Below are 18,230 nucleotides of genomic sequence, written 5' to 3'. Positions count from 1 at the left end.
CCAGCCTCTGCCCACCCAGAATCCTCAGCCTCATAGGTGTTTGCCTGCCAGGGGAGCCAGGGAAGGGCCTTCTCCTCTCCCAGCCGCAGCAAGAGTCCACTCTACATCACTGAGCACCAACATGCAGGATGTAACAATTATAAAAAGCACAGCAGAGAGACAGACCAAGGTCACAATGAGAGAGAGCAATGTCCTCAGAGGAAGGAAAAGCACTGCACCCCCAGCAGGATGGACTTGTTGCTGGAGGTTACCAGAGTGGGACCCATCAGATGCTCCTGACAAGTGGAGAAACTGCATCTGTATTGATGGCATATTCTCTGGGGCAGAGTTAGGCCCTGCTCTAGAAACTGCTTTCTCAGACCGCTCACCCCTCACTGTAATCTCCCCTAAAGGCTGCAGGGATCCATGACCACAGAGCAGACCTCTAACCGCTGGTCAACTCTCTTACCTGTATGAACGGCAAAAGACAATATGGTTGAGAATCTCTCACATGGAAAAGCTAAACACATACACCCTGACAGTCTTATCTTTATGTGTGTGAGGAGATCACAATTTATTGAGATGAAAACTAAGCAACAACAAGAAAGGTCTTCACCTCAACCATCTCATGATTGGATGTGCAATTTCCAACTTAATTCATCTACACCTCTTTCTACACAAACTGATCTTTGATATCTCCCAAAAGCCGTCGGGGCAAAAAAGTATTTCCCATATTTTTAAAACCTCCTATGTTTCTCTTACACACAATCCCACCAATATTCAGAAAGTGTGTGACAAAGTATTAAGACACACAAACTTAAGAACGTAATCTATTTGTTAATTTCTGAATTAAATGTATGCGTGAAAACAGTAAATAAACATTATCTAAGATGCCAGGAAGAAGGGGCTTACTCAACTTGGAAAGTACCGTTACAACAGCCTGTAGAGTAATGATATATACATATATATCTTGTTCCCAAATGTTTGGCCTTCCAGATCACTGGTACCATGTGAATGAATTCACTCTTTTCCTCAATGTTTCAATTTTATTGCTAGTAGACTGTGATCTTCAGTTCACAAAATGTTTGTTTTTGAATGAACCTGGTGACTCTATTTCAATGGACACCCTTTGACTGCAGTTAAATGTTTTCTTTTTTACCCACATGATAACAATCAACATTGGCTAAAACAAATTCTAAAATATTCTGTGTCTCTACCTTCTAACTTTTAAAAAGTCAGTAAGTTGTACAATTTTGTGTTTTTATAACTGGAATTCTATTAAAGCTATTTTGTAAAAGAAAATATTTTCATTAATATTCAATCATCATTATTAGAAATATTCAGGTATTTATACTTTGATAACTAAAACCAGGAAAATAAGCACTGTAAATAAATATCATACTTGAACATTCTGCAGTAAAATAGACTCCATGAATAAGAGTCTTTTCTGAATCCCACACAGACTCAATTTAAATATAAATGACATCGAATTGAAGTTAAAGTTCATGCTACTAAGAAGTAATTCCTAACTTATATACTTATGTTTCAATAGAAAGGGAACAAATAATATTTCAAGTAATCAAAGAAATTCATATTTCTTTTTAGAAGTTAGGTGACATCATATGGTATTATATATGCAAATGAACTATAAAAATCAGCTTTGACAGAAGAAACATAGTTCCTTTAAATTATATCAACACAAGTATCGCAAGCTGCCAAGTCGTCTGTCAGGATATCTATCCCTATGTACCCCTTGAGACATAAAATGTGCTCGTACTCAGCCCCAAACACCCTGTGTCCTGGTAACAATCTAAACCCTCATCACAGCAAAGAACACCTGTCAGCTTTCCAGCTCTGTTCTTCTATTATTAACATTCATTATGTGACAGCCTAGCATTAGATGAAGCAGGGAAGGCAAGCAGACAAAATTCTAAATAAACTTCTTTGTTGGAAAGATCTACTGTATGACACAGGGAACTCCGCTCAATGTTACATGGCAGCCTGGATGGGAGGGGATTTTGGGGGAGAATGGATACATGTAGTATATGGATGGCTGAATCCCTTTGCTGTCCACCTGAAACTATCACAACATTGTTTATCAGCTACACTCCAATATAAAATAAAAAGTTAAAAAATTTCTTTGTTGGATAAGAGGAGGAGGAAGTGGAAGAGGAGGAGATGAGTTGTTACGTCAAACCTCTAAGATTCAGGAATGTTTTAGTTTGAAGAGTTCCTGTTTTAGTTTTAAAGAATGCGTAAGAAGCAAATTATTTTGTTTGAGGAGCCCATTTTTCTGGATATGTATTAGATATACGTGGATTCTGAAGGAGAGGAACTATAACTAAGCATCAAGGTTGAATACCACATACACTCAGAATTTTGCATATAAGGATGGCAGTTGTAAAGCCTGAAGAAGTCTTCTAATTTTATTCCGAATAAAATTGATTTACTTTATTCTGGGTCTAATGGAGCCAGGAACTAGAGTTCTAGCACAAACACAAAGGCAGAGATAACACAACCCTGGGATGCGCCAACCCTTCTTGACTTCTACACTCACACTAACTGAACCCCTATGGTACCAGGGCCATTACCCACACACTTTCCCTCCATGCACACTTCAGTGATAAAGTGTACTAAAATAAAGAGTAAAACACTAGTAATGCAAAAGCAATCACTTTGTGGAAAAGTTAACTGGCTAATTTGACATTTTTAGACTAGTCATTTTTCTAAATTCCATGCCTTAACCATTATCTTCCTAGGTTTTACATGCCATTGTGAAATTTTGTGAAGAAAATTTTTATAAACATGAGTTTTTTCCATAAATTTATAAACACCAAGGTAGATTATTCTTCTTTTAGAAATTTTATATTAAATCAGAAACTTTAAAACTTATTATATGTTATTCAATGTAATTAAATAGAATGATTATAAAATATATATAGTAGATTTTTTCAAGAAAATGAAATATAAAAATAAAAGACTTTATATTAGCTTTCTGCTTTTCTTCATAGTATTATTCTACAATTCAGCAAAGGGCATGAAAACATGAATATTCTACTCCAACAATCTAAGTACCAAAAGTTGAAGTCCAGGAAGTGTTGAGTCAGATGGCTTTTATGAGATTCTGTTACATTTTTTAAAAAGTCATTTTCAAATACACAGGCTACAAAACAAAAGTGCTTTTAAATGCTTTTAAAAATGTTCAGATCCACTGCAATGATTTTTGCATAACTTTTGAGTTCAGGGGTTTATGAGACAACATTCAAAGAAATTTCAAATGGAATTTCAATTCTTTGAGAATAAAGACATTGGCTTTCTATTTAATTTTCACAGAAATATAATGCTTCTCTGAACAAGGCTGTATTTACTATATGCTAGTGATTTACTTCAGCTAATACTGAGCAGATTTATTTTTATTTAAAAATAAGGAACACCCAAATATGAGAACAATGCATCTCTCAGTGAATTAAAATCTAGGTTAAAAAAAAGAGAGACAAGAAGAAAAGGAAAAAAAGCGTGAAAGGTCCTCCACATTCCATAAAGACAAGTCCTCAGCTCAGATACTAGAGTATTAACATATAAAAGAAATTATGTACATTCAAAGACAAAAAGTCTCCATTATGATTAGTGCTTCTACACACACACACACACACACACACACACACACACAGCCTCTTACATTCACAAACATTTATACCGAAACCAGTGGGCAGAGCTATTAAAAAGACAACCTCTCTACTTTGTACAGTTCTTTAAAGAAAAAAAAATACATCTCTCAAAAATTTTACGTAAGTGAACATTCATAATTATAACCAATTGTACATTTCTACATTGTCTAAAACTCAAGCCAATTTGAGTATGCATTCAGATTTGAGTAGAATCACATATATTTCATTTTCAGGTTATACATATTTTGTCCCACATATATAAGAAGTGTGCAGGCCCTCAAATTCAAAAGTCCCTCAGAGAGCAAGTCAGGTAGGGGCCTCAAAGCTCCTTTCCTCTGGATGTGCTCCCAGTGAAAATTCATCACGTTGAACAACGCAACACACTCTGGTTAAACTTGAAGCCCTCAGTGTCACAGTCCACGTGGCTGTCTACGATAAGGGTTTTTTCCTTCTGCCCAGACTGAACAGAGCAAGAACAAGCAGGCTTTTGCATCAGTGCTCTGCTTGAGGCCTGCTGGTGAGATTTATACTCGACTGCAGTTTGGCTCCCTTCTAACGTGATTCCTGGGCTCTATGCTCCTACTAACTGACAGACATAACAGGAGATGTGAAAGTGCAGCGATACCAAAAACAGATGTTGGTGTATAATTCCAGGACCGCTTATTTGCTCATTTCACCTTTTAATGTACAATTTCTATGCTGAAAACAAAGGTCTTTTTTTAAACTCTTAAAATACCTAGAACCATGAAACAAAGAAGACAAGGCAGGACATTTAAAGATAAGCTGGGGACTTCTAAGAGGTGGGAGATGGGAAGTCAAAAGAGGCTGAGAGAAGGGTAGGTTGAAAGAAAAACCACACTATCTCTTCCAGCAATCCTACATCCTTGTTTTTCTTACTCTTATTTTCTTTTAATCTAGTCTGGTAATAACTCTGAACAGACAGGGTGAAGGTCAGAGCTACTATGATGTCAAAACAGACAAGGAACAAAATAGAACAAGAGCAACTGTTTTAGGCACAAGTGCTTTTGTGCCCAAGAAAATGATGGATTTTTTTTTTCCCCTCTAATCTTTACCAAGAATTATCTGAACCAAACCTCTTAGCTTTAGAGAAATAAGAGATGCATTTTAGGTTACAATATAAAATACCTAAATTCAGAAAACAAAAAGAGTAGCAATCTTTTTTTTTTCCTTAAAGAGTGAGTCATGGGTTTATTATAAACAACCCCAAAGACCCCTTTCTCCAAAAGATTCACTTTGCCTTTCCCATTACGAATTTCTTACTTGTTGGTTCTTATGAAATGATCCAAAAGTTACCACACATAATAGGACCTCTTATTCTACCACAAACACCTGCTATAATAGTCAAAAATAAACAGCAAGGTTTAGGTTTTCTGCATTCTTATTAACAAACTTACATGATTTCCTATTGGAAACTTTCAGGGGCTGGACTATTTCTGGTCGTCTCAGAGCCAGTCTCCTGGGGAAAAGAAGGTCAATATGCCTATCAATTTTCAGGACAGATCCAAGACTAATATAATACCAAAATACTAAAAGTCTTAAGAAAAAATGGAAACTTGGAGGAAAAAATGAATACAATGCAATCTACTCAAATTAAGAAATAAATCCTCTAACTTCCAAATTTTTATAAATTCTCCCGACTCTGAAATCACTTTTTTTTTCTTCTAGCTTTCACATCAATGCAGGTTCAGATATTAATGTGCTATTTTCCATTTGCTTCATAACAAAAAGTGAATATGACCTGAGACTGTCATGTTATTTTTGGTCATTATTCATACTTCATTAGACAAAACAGAAACCCAAACCTGAGGGATAAAGGCTTCGAAGGCAAGGTTTCAGGGCTTATTTTATCACAACTATGCTGAAATGGTATTTTGCAGGGAACAAAAGGTCAGCTGCAGACAGGCCATGATTCTGCGCCAGGAACTCACCTTTCCTGGAAATGCTTAGAGGGAATCAGTCCTGCTCTGGGGTTGGCATCTCCTTCATGCTTCGCTTGCCACCACGTTGCATCATCTTGGCTCATAATCTGAAGAATATCTCCCTTTTTGAAAGAAAGCCCGGCTTCCTTACATGGAATTGCTTTATCCTCATTAGGGTCATAGTCAAAGAGCGCTTTGATAAACATCTAGAAGAGAGTTCCATTTACGATGAATAAATATAAGAGTAAATGTGAAATGGCCAGTATTCTTCTAACTCTGATTTATTTAAAAAACAGAATATTAAGGTCAACTTGCTGAGACAGAGAAGATATGTATTGAATGGAAAAACATCAGTTCCTCCTGGGGGGAAAGAAAAAGGATTTCTAAGGAATGATTACCTTGCCTTCCTTCGACGGTGTCTCTTCTTTGATGCTGGGTATAATCTTAAATGTTATTGCACCCTGAGACTGAGCCTGTTATCAGAGGAAAGAAAGTGTTATAAGAAAACCTCGGGAACCAAAGAAAAAGGAACTAAAATAGGTAGAAAATGAAATAAGTCTGCAAATTTACAAGCTTGGGATTTTCTACTCTTAGATAAAACAAACCAAGGAAACTATTTTTGTAGAAATTCCTGTAATGTGAGAAAGTGCTAAAGTTTGTCAAATAAGTTAAAAAACATTAACCACTAAATCCACTTCTACCTCCTGTGCACTTTAAAAACGCCGGTGAATGTATTACCATCCATGTTACTTCAAAATAGAGACAGAGAATGTGCACAGTGTCTTACACAGACGGGATTAAATGCAAAGAACAGACTGCGTGTGAGGCTCAGACCTTCACATCCAAGGACCTCATTTTCCAGGACAAAATACCTACAACTGTCAGTAATGTGATTATAAATACACGACTCAATCAGTTGCAAGGTTCATCAGAAAAATAATGAAGAACACTCATCTCTATAAGATTCTGGTTAGTAAGTAAAGTACCAAATGATGTAGATTAATTAAAAGATGAAACGATTGTCTAATTTAATGAAAACAAGCAACAATACCCACAATTCTTTGCTGACTAACTCACACAACAGTAGGTAACAAGGACCTACTGTCTAACACAGGGAACTCTGCTCAATATTCTATAATAGCCTGTATCAGAAAAGAATCTGAAAAAGAATATGTGTGTGTTACTCAATCACTTTGCTGTACATCTGAAACTGGCATGACATTGTAAATCAACTATACTTCAGAAAAAACAATTTTTAAGAGTAGGTCTTCCTTTAACACATTCTTATACCATTCTTTCCCTTCTTTTAGCTAGCATTTGTCATAACCAGATCTATATAATTACTTATACAATTATTTCTGAATATCTGTTGAAGAAATCGCTTCCAAGTTTTACTGATCAAACTGGTTATGTTTCGAGTGAACATGAAAGGTAGTGAAAGTGTTAGTCACTCAGTTCTGTCCAACTCTGCGACCCCAAGCTCCTCTGTCTATGGAACTCTTGAGGCAAGAATACCGGAGTTGCCATTCCCTTCTTCAGGGGATGGAACCCGGGTCTCCTTCATTGCAGGTGGCCTCTTTGCCTTCTGAGTTATCAGGGAAGCCCTAATGTCTGTACCCCCACTAAATTGTAAGCTCTGCAAAAGCTCTAAATATCTGGTACATATTTAAGAGGAATGAAGGATGGAAGAAAAGAGGAAAAGGTAGAGACAGGAAGGGAGGGAGAGAAGATGGACCTCTCTGAGGCTCAGCATCAGCAAGTGCTGTAACCAGGACACCATTTGGTTAAAAAGACCCCGACTAGTACTGTCTGTCAATTTCCATGGTGTGAATACTCCCACCATAGCCAATTTTAATGTATCAGCATAAAGTCACTGAAAGCCAAGATGGGAAAAGCTGCATAGAGTCAGCCTTTTTTCACTTTTTAAAATTTTTATTAGAGTATAGGTGATTTACAATATTGTTAGTTTCCACTGTACGGCAAAGTGAATCAGTTATACATATACCTATTCGTTTTTTTAGATTCTTTTCCCAATAGGTCATTACAGAGTATTGAGTAGAGTTCCCTTTGCTCTCGAGTAGGCCCTTATTAGTTATCTATTTTATACATAGCAGTGTGTATATATGTCAATCTCAACCTCCCCCATCGCCCCCTGGGAACCATAAATTTGTTTTTCATATCTGTGACTCTGTTTCTGTTTTGTAAACAAATTCATTTTTTTAGAGAATAGAATCAGTTTTTGTCAGCATATGGAAGCAACTCTAGTGCAGCTTAGACACTCAAGTAAAATGGAGTTTAACAGCATAAATATCAGAATTTCATAAAGCAGTGATTTCAAAATGATAATATGGTTGCTACTGCTTATCATAAAAGTAACTCACTAATCTTACTAAGAATACTAAAAGAAAGTAGAAAGAAAGCAAGTCTTCTCAATAATCCCTTCCCATTCATCTAGTTTGTGCATGTGTTTTAATTTATGTAAAGCCCTTACAACAGTATCACTAAGGGCTCAATCAGTGCAAGCAATCACTAGTACTATTGTTATTACTAAATCATAAGGTCTATCAGCCAGTGTGAACACTTCACAATAATCTATCACTTGGATGAACAATTATTCAATCAGTGCAACCTTCTTAATAGTTTCTAGATATTTTTAAACTATCTTGTTTATACACATTTGCCAAATTATTTCCTTAGGGTTAATTTGTAACAGCTGAATTTCTTGTGAATACTTTTGTGTTTGTGTGTGTGTATGTGTGTGAGACCATGCTGCATGGCATGTGGGATCTTCGTTTCCTGACCATGAATTGAACCCATGCTCCCTGCAGTGGAAATGCAGAGTCTTAATCACCGAACTGCCAGGGAAGTCAATAGCTGAATTTCTTATTAAAGAGTACACAAATTTAGAGTGGATAGTTTCAGACAGCCATCTCAAAAGATTCTATTAGCTTATCCTACCAAACAAAAGCATATAAACATTATTTCCTTGTAATCTGGCTAACTCTAGGCATTATCAAGCTTTTAAATAACCATCAGTCCAATATTTTTCAGACATCATGTTTTTTGATTATTTTTGTCTGTACATATGCTTTGCTGTTCTATAACTGCTTGTTTCTTAATGATTGTTAAGAACTCTCATATACATTACAACATGAGCCTTCAATCATATAAATTGAAAATATTTTGCCTATAACCTCATTTGTCTTTTAAACTTTATGTACAGCATCTTTTCCTGTAGAAAAATTTTTCAGTTCTAGTCATTACATCTATTTGAATTTCACATCAAGGTCAGAAATTTTTTCTTGGCATTTTGGCTAAGATCAAGTGTAGTATGGGGGCTTCTCAGGTGGCACAGTAGTAAAAAAAAAAAAAAGAAAAAGAAAAAGATAGTAAAGAATCTGCCTGCCAATGCAGGAAACACGAGATGCAGGTTCAATCCCTGGGTTGGGAAGATGTCCCTGGAGTAGATGGCAACCTGCTCCAGTATTCTTGCCTGAAAAATTCCTCAGAGGAGCTGGTGGGCTATATAGTACATGGGGTCACAAAGAGTCAGACATGACAGAGCACAATGATCTTTTTAAAAACTTAATTTGGGGGAATCTAGTTTTGTGTGAGTTGTACAATAAGGACTATTTTTCTAACTGAATAATCAATTAATCCAATACCATTTACGAAACAATCTCACTCCTTTCACACTCATTTAAAATGCTCTCTTAATCATTTACTAAATTCTCATATACACGGAGGTCTGTTTTGAGATACCAAGACTCTTGACAGGTTAATAATATGTTTTTATATGTAACAGGGATAATCTCTATTTTGTCCTTATAAATAAACAAATGAATTTGAGAATTTATATTGCCAAGGCCTATAGTAGTTTCATTCCATTTTAGACTTACGACATCTAAGTTAGTTTCACTACTTTATATACCTAGAAAATACAGGCCCCAGAGATAAATGTATCACTGGCAATGTGTATTAAAGACCTAATTTGGGACGGGTCCTGTCAAACTCCTGACCTACAGGAGCTCGTTGAATCTTTGAACGTTCCAGTGAGAGATTTACTTCTTATTCTCATTTCTTAGATGAATACAGGGAAGCAATAAAAAGATGAAGGTATTTTCCAAGGGATTAAGTTAATAGAGTCAGGATCCAAATCCTGGATTGCCGAATCCAAATCCTGTGTTCATTACCAGGTCTGAAACACAGCGATTCAATTTCATTTTCATGGCAATTTTAAAATAAATTTTCAGCTTACCAAGATCTGGATTATTTCCTCAGGCCTTTTATCCTCGACCAGTATCCCATTCACTTCCCTAAGTTCATCGCCAACATGAATAAGACCTGAGAAAAAGCAAATTCAGAAAACCAGCAGCATTACCTACAAAAGAAACCATGGTTTGTGACTGTGTCCACACTGAACGCACCGTGTGGTCCCCCAGTGCCTGTGAGGGCAACATAGCTCATGCCTCTCAGGTTTCAGAGGCTGAGCCCCCAGAGAACGACTCTAAGACCACAACCTCACAACTCTGCCAAAGGAACAGCACCAGCATCTCAGTCTTTTTCTAAAACTGCACATTACTTTCATCTTCAAAATAGTATTTTTAAAGACTGCATGCTTTTAGTAGTACTTTTGAAATCAGAAACATTGAAATAAGTCTTATAACCTTGGAAGCCCATATAAGTGAAGACAGTAAACCAAAATGAGATTTATAACTTATTTAAATAGGTAGGTTCATTTGAACTATGATGCTGGAGAAGACTCTTGAGAGTCCTCTGGACAACAAGGAGGTCGAGCTAGTTAATCCTAAAGGAAATCAACCCTGAATGTTCATTAGAAGGACCAATGCTGAAGCTGAAGTTCCAATACTTTGGCCACCTGATGTGAAGAGATGACTCACTGGAAGAGACCATGATACTGGGAAAGATCGAAGGCAAGAGGAGAAGGGGGCAACAGAGGATGAGATAGTTGGATGGCATCACTGACTCAATGGACATCAGTTTGAACAAGCTCCAGGAACTGGCGCTGGACAGGGAAACCTGGGTGCTATAGTCCATGCGGTCGCAAAAAATCAAGACAGGACTTAGCAACTGAACAATAACCACATTTGAACATAGAGAAAAATACCTTATTGCTGTTTGGTTGTACTGTCTAAATCCTGCTATCCTCTCAGTTATGTACCAGAAATGTGGCCCATAACGCCCGCGTGACTCGCCCACACCCGCCAAACGTGTGCCTTCTCACCACTTCTGTCTGCAGCCCCTCCTCTCATGATCCTGGCCACCACGATGGCCCCGGTCTGCTCATCCTTCTTAATAGTGGCTCCCTTTAAAGAAAAAAAAAACAGTATTTGTGGGTAAATGCACATACCGGGTGGTAAGAGGGCAGAAATAGGGACTTTATCTGGAAAATGTAAAAACAGCTACAAAAAAATTAAAAAGAGGCAGAAGGAACAGATATGTCAGGCACCTCACAAATACTCATCATTAAACACACAGTCTTCTACAGCATACATCACCTAAGGTTTTCAGCACAGTCCAAAAATTTTTGAATCTTTATTCCCTTCAATACTATGGAGTATATAAATATCTTCTTCCCATTATGAACCTGACATTTGAATACTATTTGTTTTTACACTTTGACAGTATTTCCTCATTTCCCTTTATCTTTAACCGAAGCCCTGTAAGAAGGTCATGTACATAGAGAAGGTGAAGTGAATAGAAAATGAACTAGAAAACTAAAACCCAGACCACCTGACCTTTTGTTCAGCAACCCTCCTACTACAGTGTTACAGTAAACAAACTCAGAGATGATAATAAACAAAATGGAAAGAAAAAAAAAGATCTGATACTCCTAGTTTTTATGAACTAGGATTATACTTAGCACAAATGGAACTAACATTCTGGCAGGAGATTAGGAAATAATTTCAAAAAGAATCCAGAAATTCTTCATTTATGGGTGTTTAGAAGCAAATCAACTGAACACTTTTTGTCAGCATAGCAAGCACAAATGGTTACTTTGAATGCCTCTTCATGATTTTCTTCCAAGAAACTGGCAGTGGTTTAGACAAACCATCTATGTCACATTACACAGCTGGAGAGAAGCACATTAGGTGGGGGCAAGGTTCACCCCACAAAAAGAAGTTTGATAGTGAACACATTTATTTACAGTATTATAAAATAGATATTATAAAAGGATTTTTAGTTTTGTTTTCATAAGCATTTTATACATGACATTTTATTTTATATGTGATAGCTATCAAATATATACCTAATAACAGCAAAAAATTAAATAACTCCATGCTAGGATGATTTTGTGGCATTTTTAATCACCTACACATGCCCTCAAGGCTGAAGACTTGAATGAGTACCTCTCCATGGTTATAAACCTTAGACTGTCCAATTCCTGGTATTTTCTGCAGGTAGCTTACAGCCAAGATGACTGGAATTGTGATATTCTTACTACAACTAATTAGTGTAGTTAGATCAACTTTTACTTTCTTTAAGAATGTGTCTCAAACTGACTAAAGTATGCCTAATGATCAGAAAGGTCTAGTAATCTAAAATTGTTTATTGTTGTTCAGTTGCTAAGGCGTGTATGACTCTGCGATCCCATAGGCTGCAGCATGCCAGGCTTCTTTGTCCTCCACCATCTCCCAGAGTTTAAGTTTAATTTAAGACTACTTATCTATCTTTTGTAGATGAGAAATTGCATGACAAATGGTTATGACTTGTCTAAGATCAGACAACTAGTATGTAGCAAAGTCAGAACTTATCTAAAGCAAACTGAACAGAATTGCTGTTTCTAACCTTATCATTCAAAACTAATAATCTTCTGAATCCTTCTATAACCCTGTATTCATAAGGTTATAAATATACTACTTTTGCAGATGCATATTATCAGTTCTTCCCTCTTTGAATGTGCCTGTCAGGTCACTATATTGAGTGGTGAATAAATTCCAGGGCATCTAGGGCTGTGGGAAGACTTGCAGCTGGGTCCCTTGAGACACAGTATCTGTGGGACGTCAGATGCTATGGCTTTTGGCTGAGTAACTGGAAAGATGAGACTGTCCACTGGGGAACCACAGGGTGGAACAGATTCAGGGACAAAGATTGGCTGACTTTTGGACACGTGAAGACTGAGATGCCTACCAGACATCCAAATGGAGATACTGGGCAGAATGATGGACATACAAACTTGAAAGACTAGAAGAAAGATCTGTAAGAGAAATGGAACCTGGGAGTCACTGGCATACAAGTGGTTTTTCAAGTCACAGCTGGAGGGATCACTTCCAGAATATGCAGAGAACGGAAAGCACTCAACACTTCAAGGACTTGTTAAAGGCCCTGAAATATATTTATGCATCAATATAGATAGGACCCTGGAATAGAAATGCTGGCTATCTGCTGAACATGAACATGAGAAATGGTGTCTCACTTTCTACATGACACTATTAATAGCACTTAACTCAATCTTCTTCTTGATTCCTACATTCCTGAAGATTTTCTATTTCCATATTGCTTTCCAAACCCTTATGAGCACACTTCTTTGAAGTATTCTTAGTGCAATGTACTTGCATGAAAATAAGATCAAAACCCAATAAAACAAGGGCACATTCCATGTGGCATTGTACAAAAGCACCCCTTGGCTCCGGGTCTCATCACTCCAGCCCTTGCTTCATCATCACATCTCTTTTTGTAACTCTAACCCTTCTGCCTCCCTCTTTCACTTTAATAAGAACCCTTATGATTATCTTGGTCCCACCTGACAATCCAAGGGATGGTCCCCACGTCAAGATCTTTAACTACAAAAAGTTCCTTTTGCCTTTTAAGGAAGATTTAAGGGGGTGAGTGGGAGGCACTGTCCCACTACCACAGGCCCTGGACATGACGCAGAGCTGCCTAAATCCTGGTGCAAAAACAAATAGCATCATCTACATTTTGAACTATCAGATTCCTGGTTAATTTCTCATCACTTTAATATTAATCCGCTTTCTAGAAAAGCCATAAGCAATTATTTTCAGTTGCACTTTTTAATCTCTAATCAGCTGCAGTTGGTGCATGTCACGTCATCCCTTATAAATGCCAACCAGTAACACTTTAAAAAGATTGCTGTTTATAACCAAAAGAATGCCAGTTTCTTTGGCTCTGTTTTTATTTTTCTCCATCATCTCCTTTAGATGTGAATGCTCCATTTATTTCTGAGTTTGAAGACACAGAGGAAGCATATTTTAAAGAGAGGAATAAATGATATGCACCCATCAGACTGGTCTTTATCATGGTATCCACTCTTGGCTGAGCATAAAAGATGAACCAAAACTCACCAGTGGTTCTCTATTTTTGACCAGGCGGATGATTTTCACTGAGTCTTCCTCATCATCAATGTCATCGGGCATAGGAGGCAACACAGGATCATAATTCTTCTGAGCCACAGTGTCATGCACGGAGAGCAAAGCCTATCAAAGTCAAAGGTGAAAAGTGTTCAATATAAAACCCTAAACACACCCAACTATGAGGAAAATGAAATCAATGTTCTAGTTGTGGCACAGCAACGATAATAATGCAACTATTTGGAAAGAAACCTCTTGCAAATTGGGCAAGGGGGCTGCAGAAAAGCAGAGGCAGCCCTCCATGGTCACTAATGGACAAGAAGAATCAGCATAAGGCACCTTCTAAGCTGTGTATCCTCTGGTTCATCCTAGAAAGGTGGCAGCTGGGGAGGGGGCGCTGTGTGTCGGGGAGTGGCAGGGTTACTTTTGAAGGGAGGGAGAAAATGAGCTATAAATACATGATCAATGGGCCAGCGGGAGACTGGGGAAACTAAGCATTAATTTTTTTTCCCTTTCCTTCTATTAGCAGAAAACACAAAAAGAACTGATAATACAATCAACAAGTTTTCATTCTTCTGTGGTATTCTCACTTTTTAATGTTTGGTGTAACAGGTGACTAATGTGTATTTTTAAAAAAAGGTATTTCTAGTCATGACTGTTATGGTGGTAAAAGTTCTCAAAACAACTGCATTGTCACTAGAGACCAAAGATGAGAAAAACATGACATATCAGTATATTTGGGGTGACTGGGTCTAGACTTCTAACTGATTTGTTCCCCAGTCAGTATGATCCATCAGTTATTCCAGCCAGAAGCTTAGAAATCCTTGAAACCTCGCCTCTCGGCTACACTCCCAACATCCAGCCCATATCCTGTTAAATCTGCTTCTAACATGTATGCTGACACTTGTTATCTTCTCTTTAGTCCAGGGCAGAGGTTGGCAGACTATGCCACCTAGTTTGTAAATGAAGCTTGGTTGGAACACAGCCACACTCATTCATTGACGTATGGTTTGTTTATGTTGGCTGTCGTGTTACAATGGTGAAACTGAATAGAAGCCACACACACTTTTTACATAAAAGTTGGCATATCCTAGGTCGAGATCATCAATGCCATCATTTTTTACCTGGGGCATTTTTACCTGAAGCCCCAGCTGGTCCAGCTGCATTTACCTTTGGCTCATTTTCAAATCCATGACTCACAGTGTAGCCAGAGTGATTGTTTGGAAACTTAAAAGAGCAAATCATGTAACTGGTCTATTAATAACTCCTGTAAATCTACACTGGTTTGGGGTTGAAGAATGAGTGAATGAAAGTCTCTCAGTCGTGTTTGACTCTTTGTGACCCCATGGACTATACAGTCCGTGAATGAAGAGCATGGGATGAAAAGCAAACTCAAACTCTAAAGCATGTTCTAGCCTTGTATTTGTCTTCAACCCTACCTCATCTCCACTGTCCTCCTCACTCAGCTTATATAACTGGCCTCTTTCTCTAGAGGAGTGACTAAAACATCTGATGTAAGAGCAAACCCCCAGGTTACTTGATCTCATAGCACCATCTTCTTTGCTTTAACACATGCTCATAACTTTTAACCACATTTATGCTTTTATGTATATATTTGCTATCTGCCGAAACAGAAGCTCTTAAGAGGGCAAAGAAATGGTTTCTTTATTGACTATAAGCTTTCTTATTGACTATAATAATTCATAAGCATACTGTAATGTGAATCTTCAAAAATGTCTATGTCCCTGTAAATATCACCCAAGCAAGAAACACAACATACACAGAACTCCAGGGGCCCCTAAGTATGCTCCTTCCTAGTCACCATGACCTCTATTTAAATACTGCATAAATGGAATCATAAGCAGATGTTTCTTTTTCCTGCTAATAAGTGAGATTCATCCATGCTGTTACTGGTAGTCATCTGTTTTCATTGTTGTGCAGCACTCCAACGTGTATATATTTCATAGTTTCTTTACCCATTATGCCTCTGAGGGACACTGAGGTTGTTTTCACTTTTGGCTATTAAAGCAATTCTATTATGCACATATCTGTTGATGCATAGATACACAAATTTGGGTTAAGCGTATTTAAGTGTATAATGTCTAGGTCATTCAACACAGGCAGCTGAGACAAACAGGTTGCTCCAGCTACACTCCCACCAGCAGCTATGTGAGTTCTAGCTCTGTCTCAGGATCCAGTAGTTTACAGTATTAGTTTAAATCTGACCATTCTGAGTATACAGTGGTATCTTCTAATGGTTGAAAGTTCATCATTCTCATAACACCTTTAAGAAATGCCTGTTCAAGATCCTTGCACATTTTTCCCTTCCTCTTTCTCTTTTTGATTTGTAACAGTTCTTTATAATACACTGGATCCAAGGCTTTGTGCCATAAATACATTCTCTCATTCTCCCATTTGGTAACTTGTCCTTTCACTTTCTTATTAGTATTTTTTTATTATAAAAAAAGGATCCAAATTAATGAGCCCAATAATATTTTCTCCCTTATGGTTTGTGGTACCCAACAAAATTTTTAAAGGGATAGAATGAACAGCATCAAGATAATAAAATATCTGATGAGATAATAGCTGCAGATTTCTGACAGTTGATGGGAAACACAATCTGAAGATTCAGGAAGCAGGAAAAATAAAAATTAACCCATGCTTACATACATCATAGTGAAAAGACAGAATGCCAGAAAGTAGTTCTTAAAAATACCAGAGAAAAACACAGATCATGAGAAAGAAAAAAAAAAAAACAACTGAGTGATCAAGCAGCAATATAACTAGAAGATAAAAACATATTAAAAAATAATAGTCAGCTCAGAATTGTGTATCTAGCAAAAGTACTGTTCAAGAATGAGGATGGAAATGAAGGTGAAGTTACTAGGTACCTATTAGAGAAAATTTTCAGAAAAAGATAATGAACCAATGATTTTTTAAAACATTGGACATGAAATAGAAGAATAGTGACCACTGAGAGAAAGGAAATAACTGTGGGCCCTAAGACTGCCCAGCTTACTATCTAGAGCAAGGTTCCTGGCTGTGTTGGAGGAAAAGGAACCCAGGTGGAATGCAGCAGTCTTCCTTAGTGGAGATGAGAGAGCTGGGAATCTAGGGAGGTCAAGGGGTTAAAGTTCTCAGCAAAGGGATGAGAGTAGAGTGAGCGACACAGACACAGAGTTTCTTGAGTCCTTAGCCAAGGCTTGTGTATGGACAGCTCCCAGAAAGGATTAGAAGAGTAACTGGGAACAGAGGGCTGTCTGGGGACATCTTTGGTTTGTCATGATTCAAAGGATGCCATTGCCATCTGGCTTCCCAGGTGGCTCAGTGGTAAAGAATCTGCCTGCCAATGCAGTGGATGCAAGAGATGTAGGTTTTATCCCTGGGTCAGGAAGATCTCTTGGAGGAAGAAACAGCATCCCACTTCAGTATTCTTGCTTGGAAAATCCCATGGACAGAGGAGTCTGGTGGGCTATAGTCCATGGGGTCGCAGGGAGGCAGACACAACTGAGCACACACGCATCCAATGCCATCTAAGGCACAGAGGCCAGAGATGCTCCCTGGCAACTGACACCATACTGAGCAATCCCCGCCCCGCCCCCTGATAATTATCAGTCCTCAAACTTCAACAGTTCCGAGGCTGAGAAACCCTGCATGAGAGGAAGCGGATCCCTGAAGCTTGCACAGGGCAGGAGTAGCTCCTGTTCCCACAAGTTAAAATTCTCACAATTCGCAGGGCATTGAGGAGAATTAGTAGAGAAAGGGCACTGTCTTCATAGTGGGAAATAATTAGCCCTAGATTACACACTGCTAAGATCTCACCTAACACAGCTTAATAGCAAGCCTCTGAAGGATCAAAATGTTTCCAGGTTACTTAACTGCATGATGTGAAATCAAGAATATTATCCATAATAATACAAAAATATCCAGCATCAAAGGAAGTAAAACTCACAATGACTGTCAGTCAAAAATTACTAGGCATGTAAAGAAAGCAGAAACTACACAATGATAAAAAATATAAAGCTATTAACTAAACCCTGAAAAATTACACAGATGTTAAAATTATACAGAACTAAATTTTATAGACAAATCACAGAAAAGAAAATTAACAGTTATAATCGCACTCTAAATGTTCAAAAAGCTAGAAGGGCTGAACATGATACTTGAGATACACAAAAAATATTCAAATCAAGCTTCTATAGATTAAAAGGTACAGTGAATGAATGAAAAAAGTACACTGAATGAGATTAACACTTGTAGGCAAAGCAAAAAATTATGTAAAATGAAACACAAAGAAAATATAAAGAAAAATT

At 37.6% G+C, this 18,230-nt stretch overlaps 1 protein-coding gene across 2 annotated transcripts in view; it reads right to left on the bottom strand.

Annotated features, from left to right (window-relative positions):
* The window catches only part of MPP7 (MAGUK p55 scaffold protein 7), a 230,689-nt gene that overhangs the window by 53,507 nt on the left and 158,952 nt on the right, over positions 1 to 18,230 (bottom strand). For both annotated transcript variants that reach the window (XR_011248147.1, XM_069547756.1), the window contains exons 6-11: positions 13,912 to 14,043; positions 10,833 to 10,914; positions 9,846 to 9,931; positions 5,986 to 6,060; positions 5,597 to 5,793; positions 5,063 to 5,124 (exon numbers count right to left, since the gene is read on the bottom strand). Coding sequence is in view for 1 of the 2 variants with exons in the window: in XM_069547756.1 (XP_069403857.1) it covers positions 5,063 to 5,124; positions 5,597 to 5,793; positions 5,986 to 6,060; positions 9,846 to 9,931; positions 10,833 to 10,914; positions 13,912 to 14,043 (634 nt within the window). In the remaining variant the exon portion in view is untranslated. The remainder of the gene's footprint in view (positions 1 to 5,062; positions 5,125 to 5,596; positions 5,794 to 5,985; positions 6,061 to 9,845; positions 9,932 to 10,832; positions 10,915 to 13,911; positions 14,044 to 18,230) is intronic.

The sequence above is a fragment of the Ovis canadensis genome, chromosome 13 (genome assembly GCF_042477335.2).
Source record: "Ovis canadensis isolate MfBH-ARS-UI-01 breed Bighorn chromosome 13, ARS-UI_OviCan_v2, whole genome shotgun sequence".
In the NCBI taxonomy this organism is placed as follows: domain Eukaryota; kingdom Metazoa; phylum Chordata; class Mammalia; order Artiodactyla; family Bovidae; genus Ovis; species Ovis canadensis.
The sequence above is the reverse complement of the archived record's forward strand: the minus strand, read 5'-3'. Positions and strand labels throughout refer to the sequence as shown.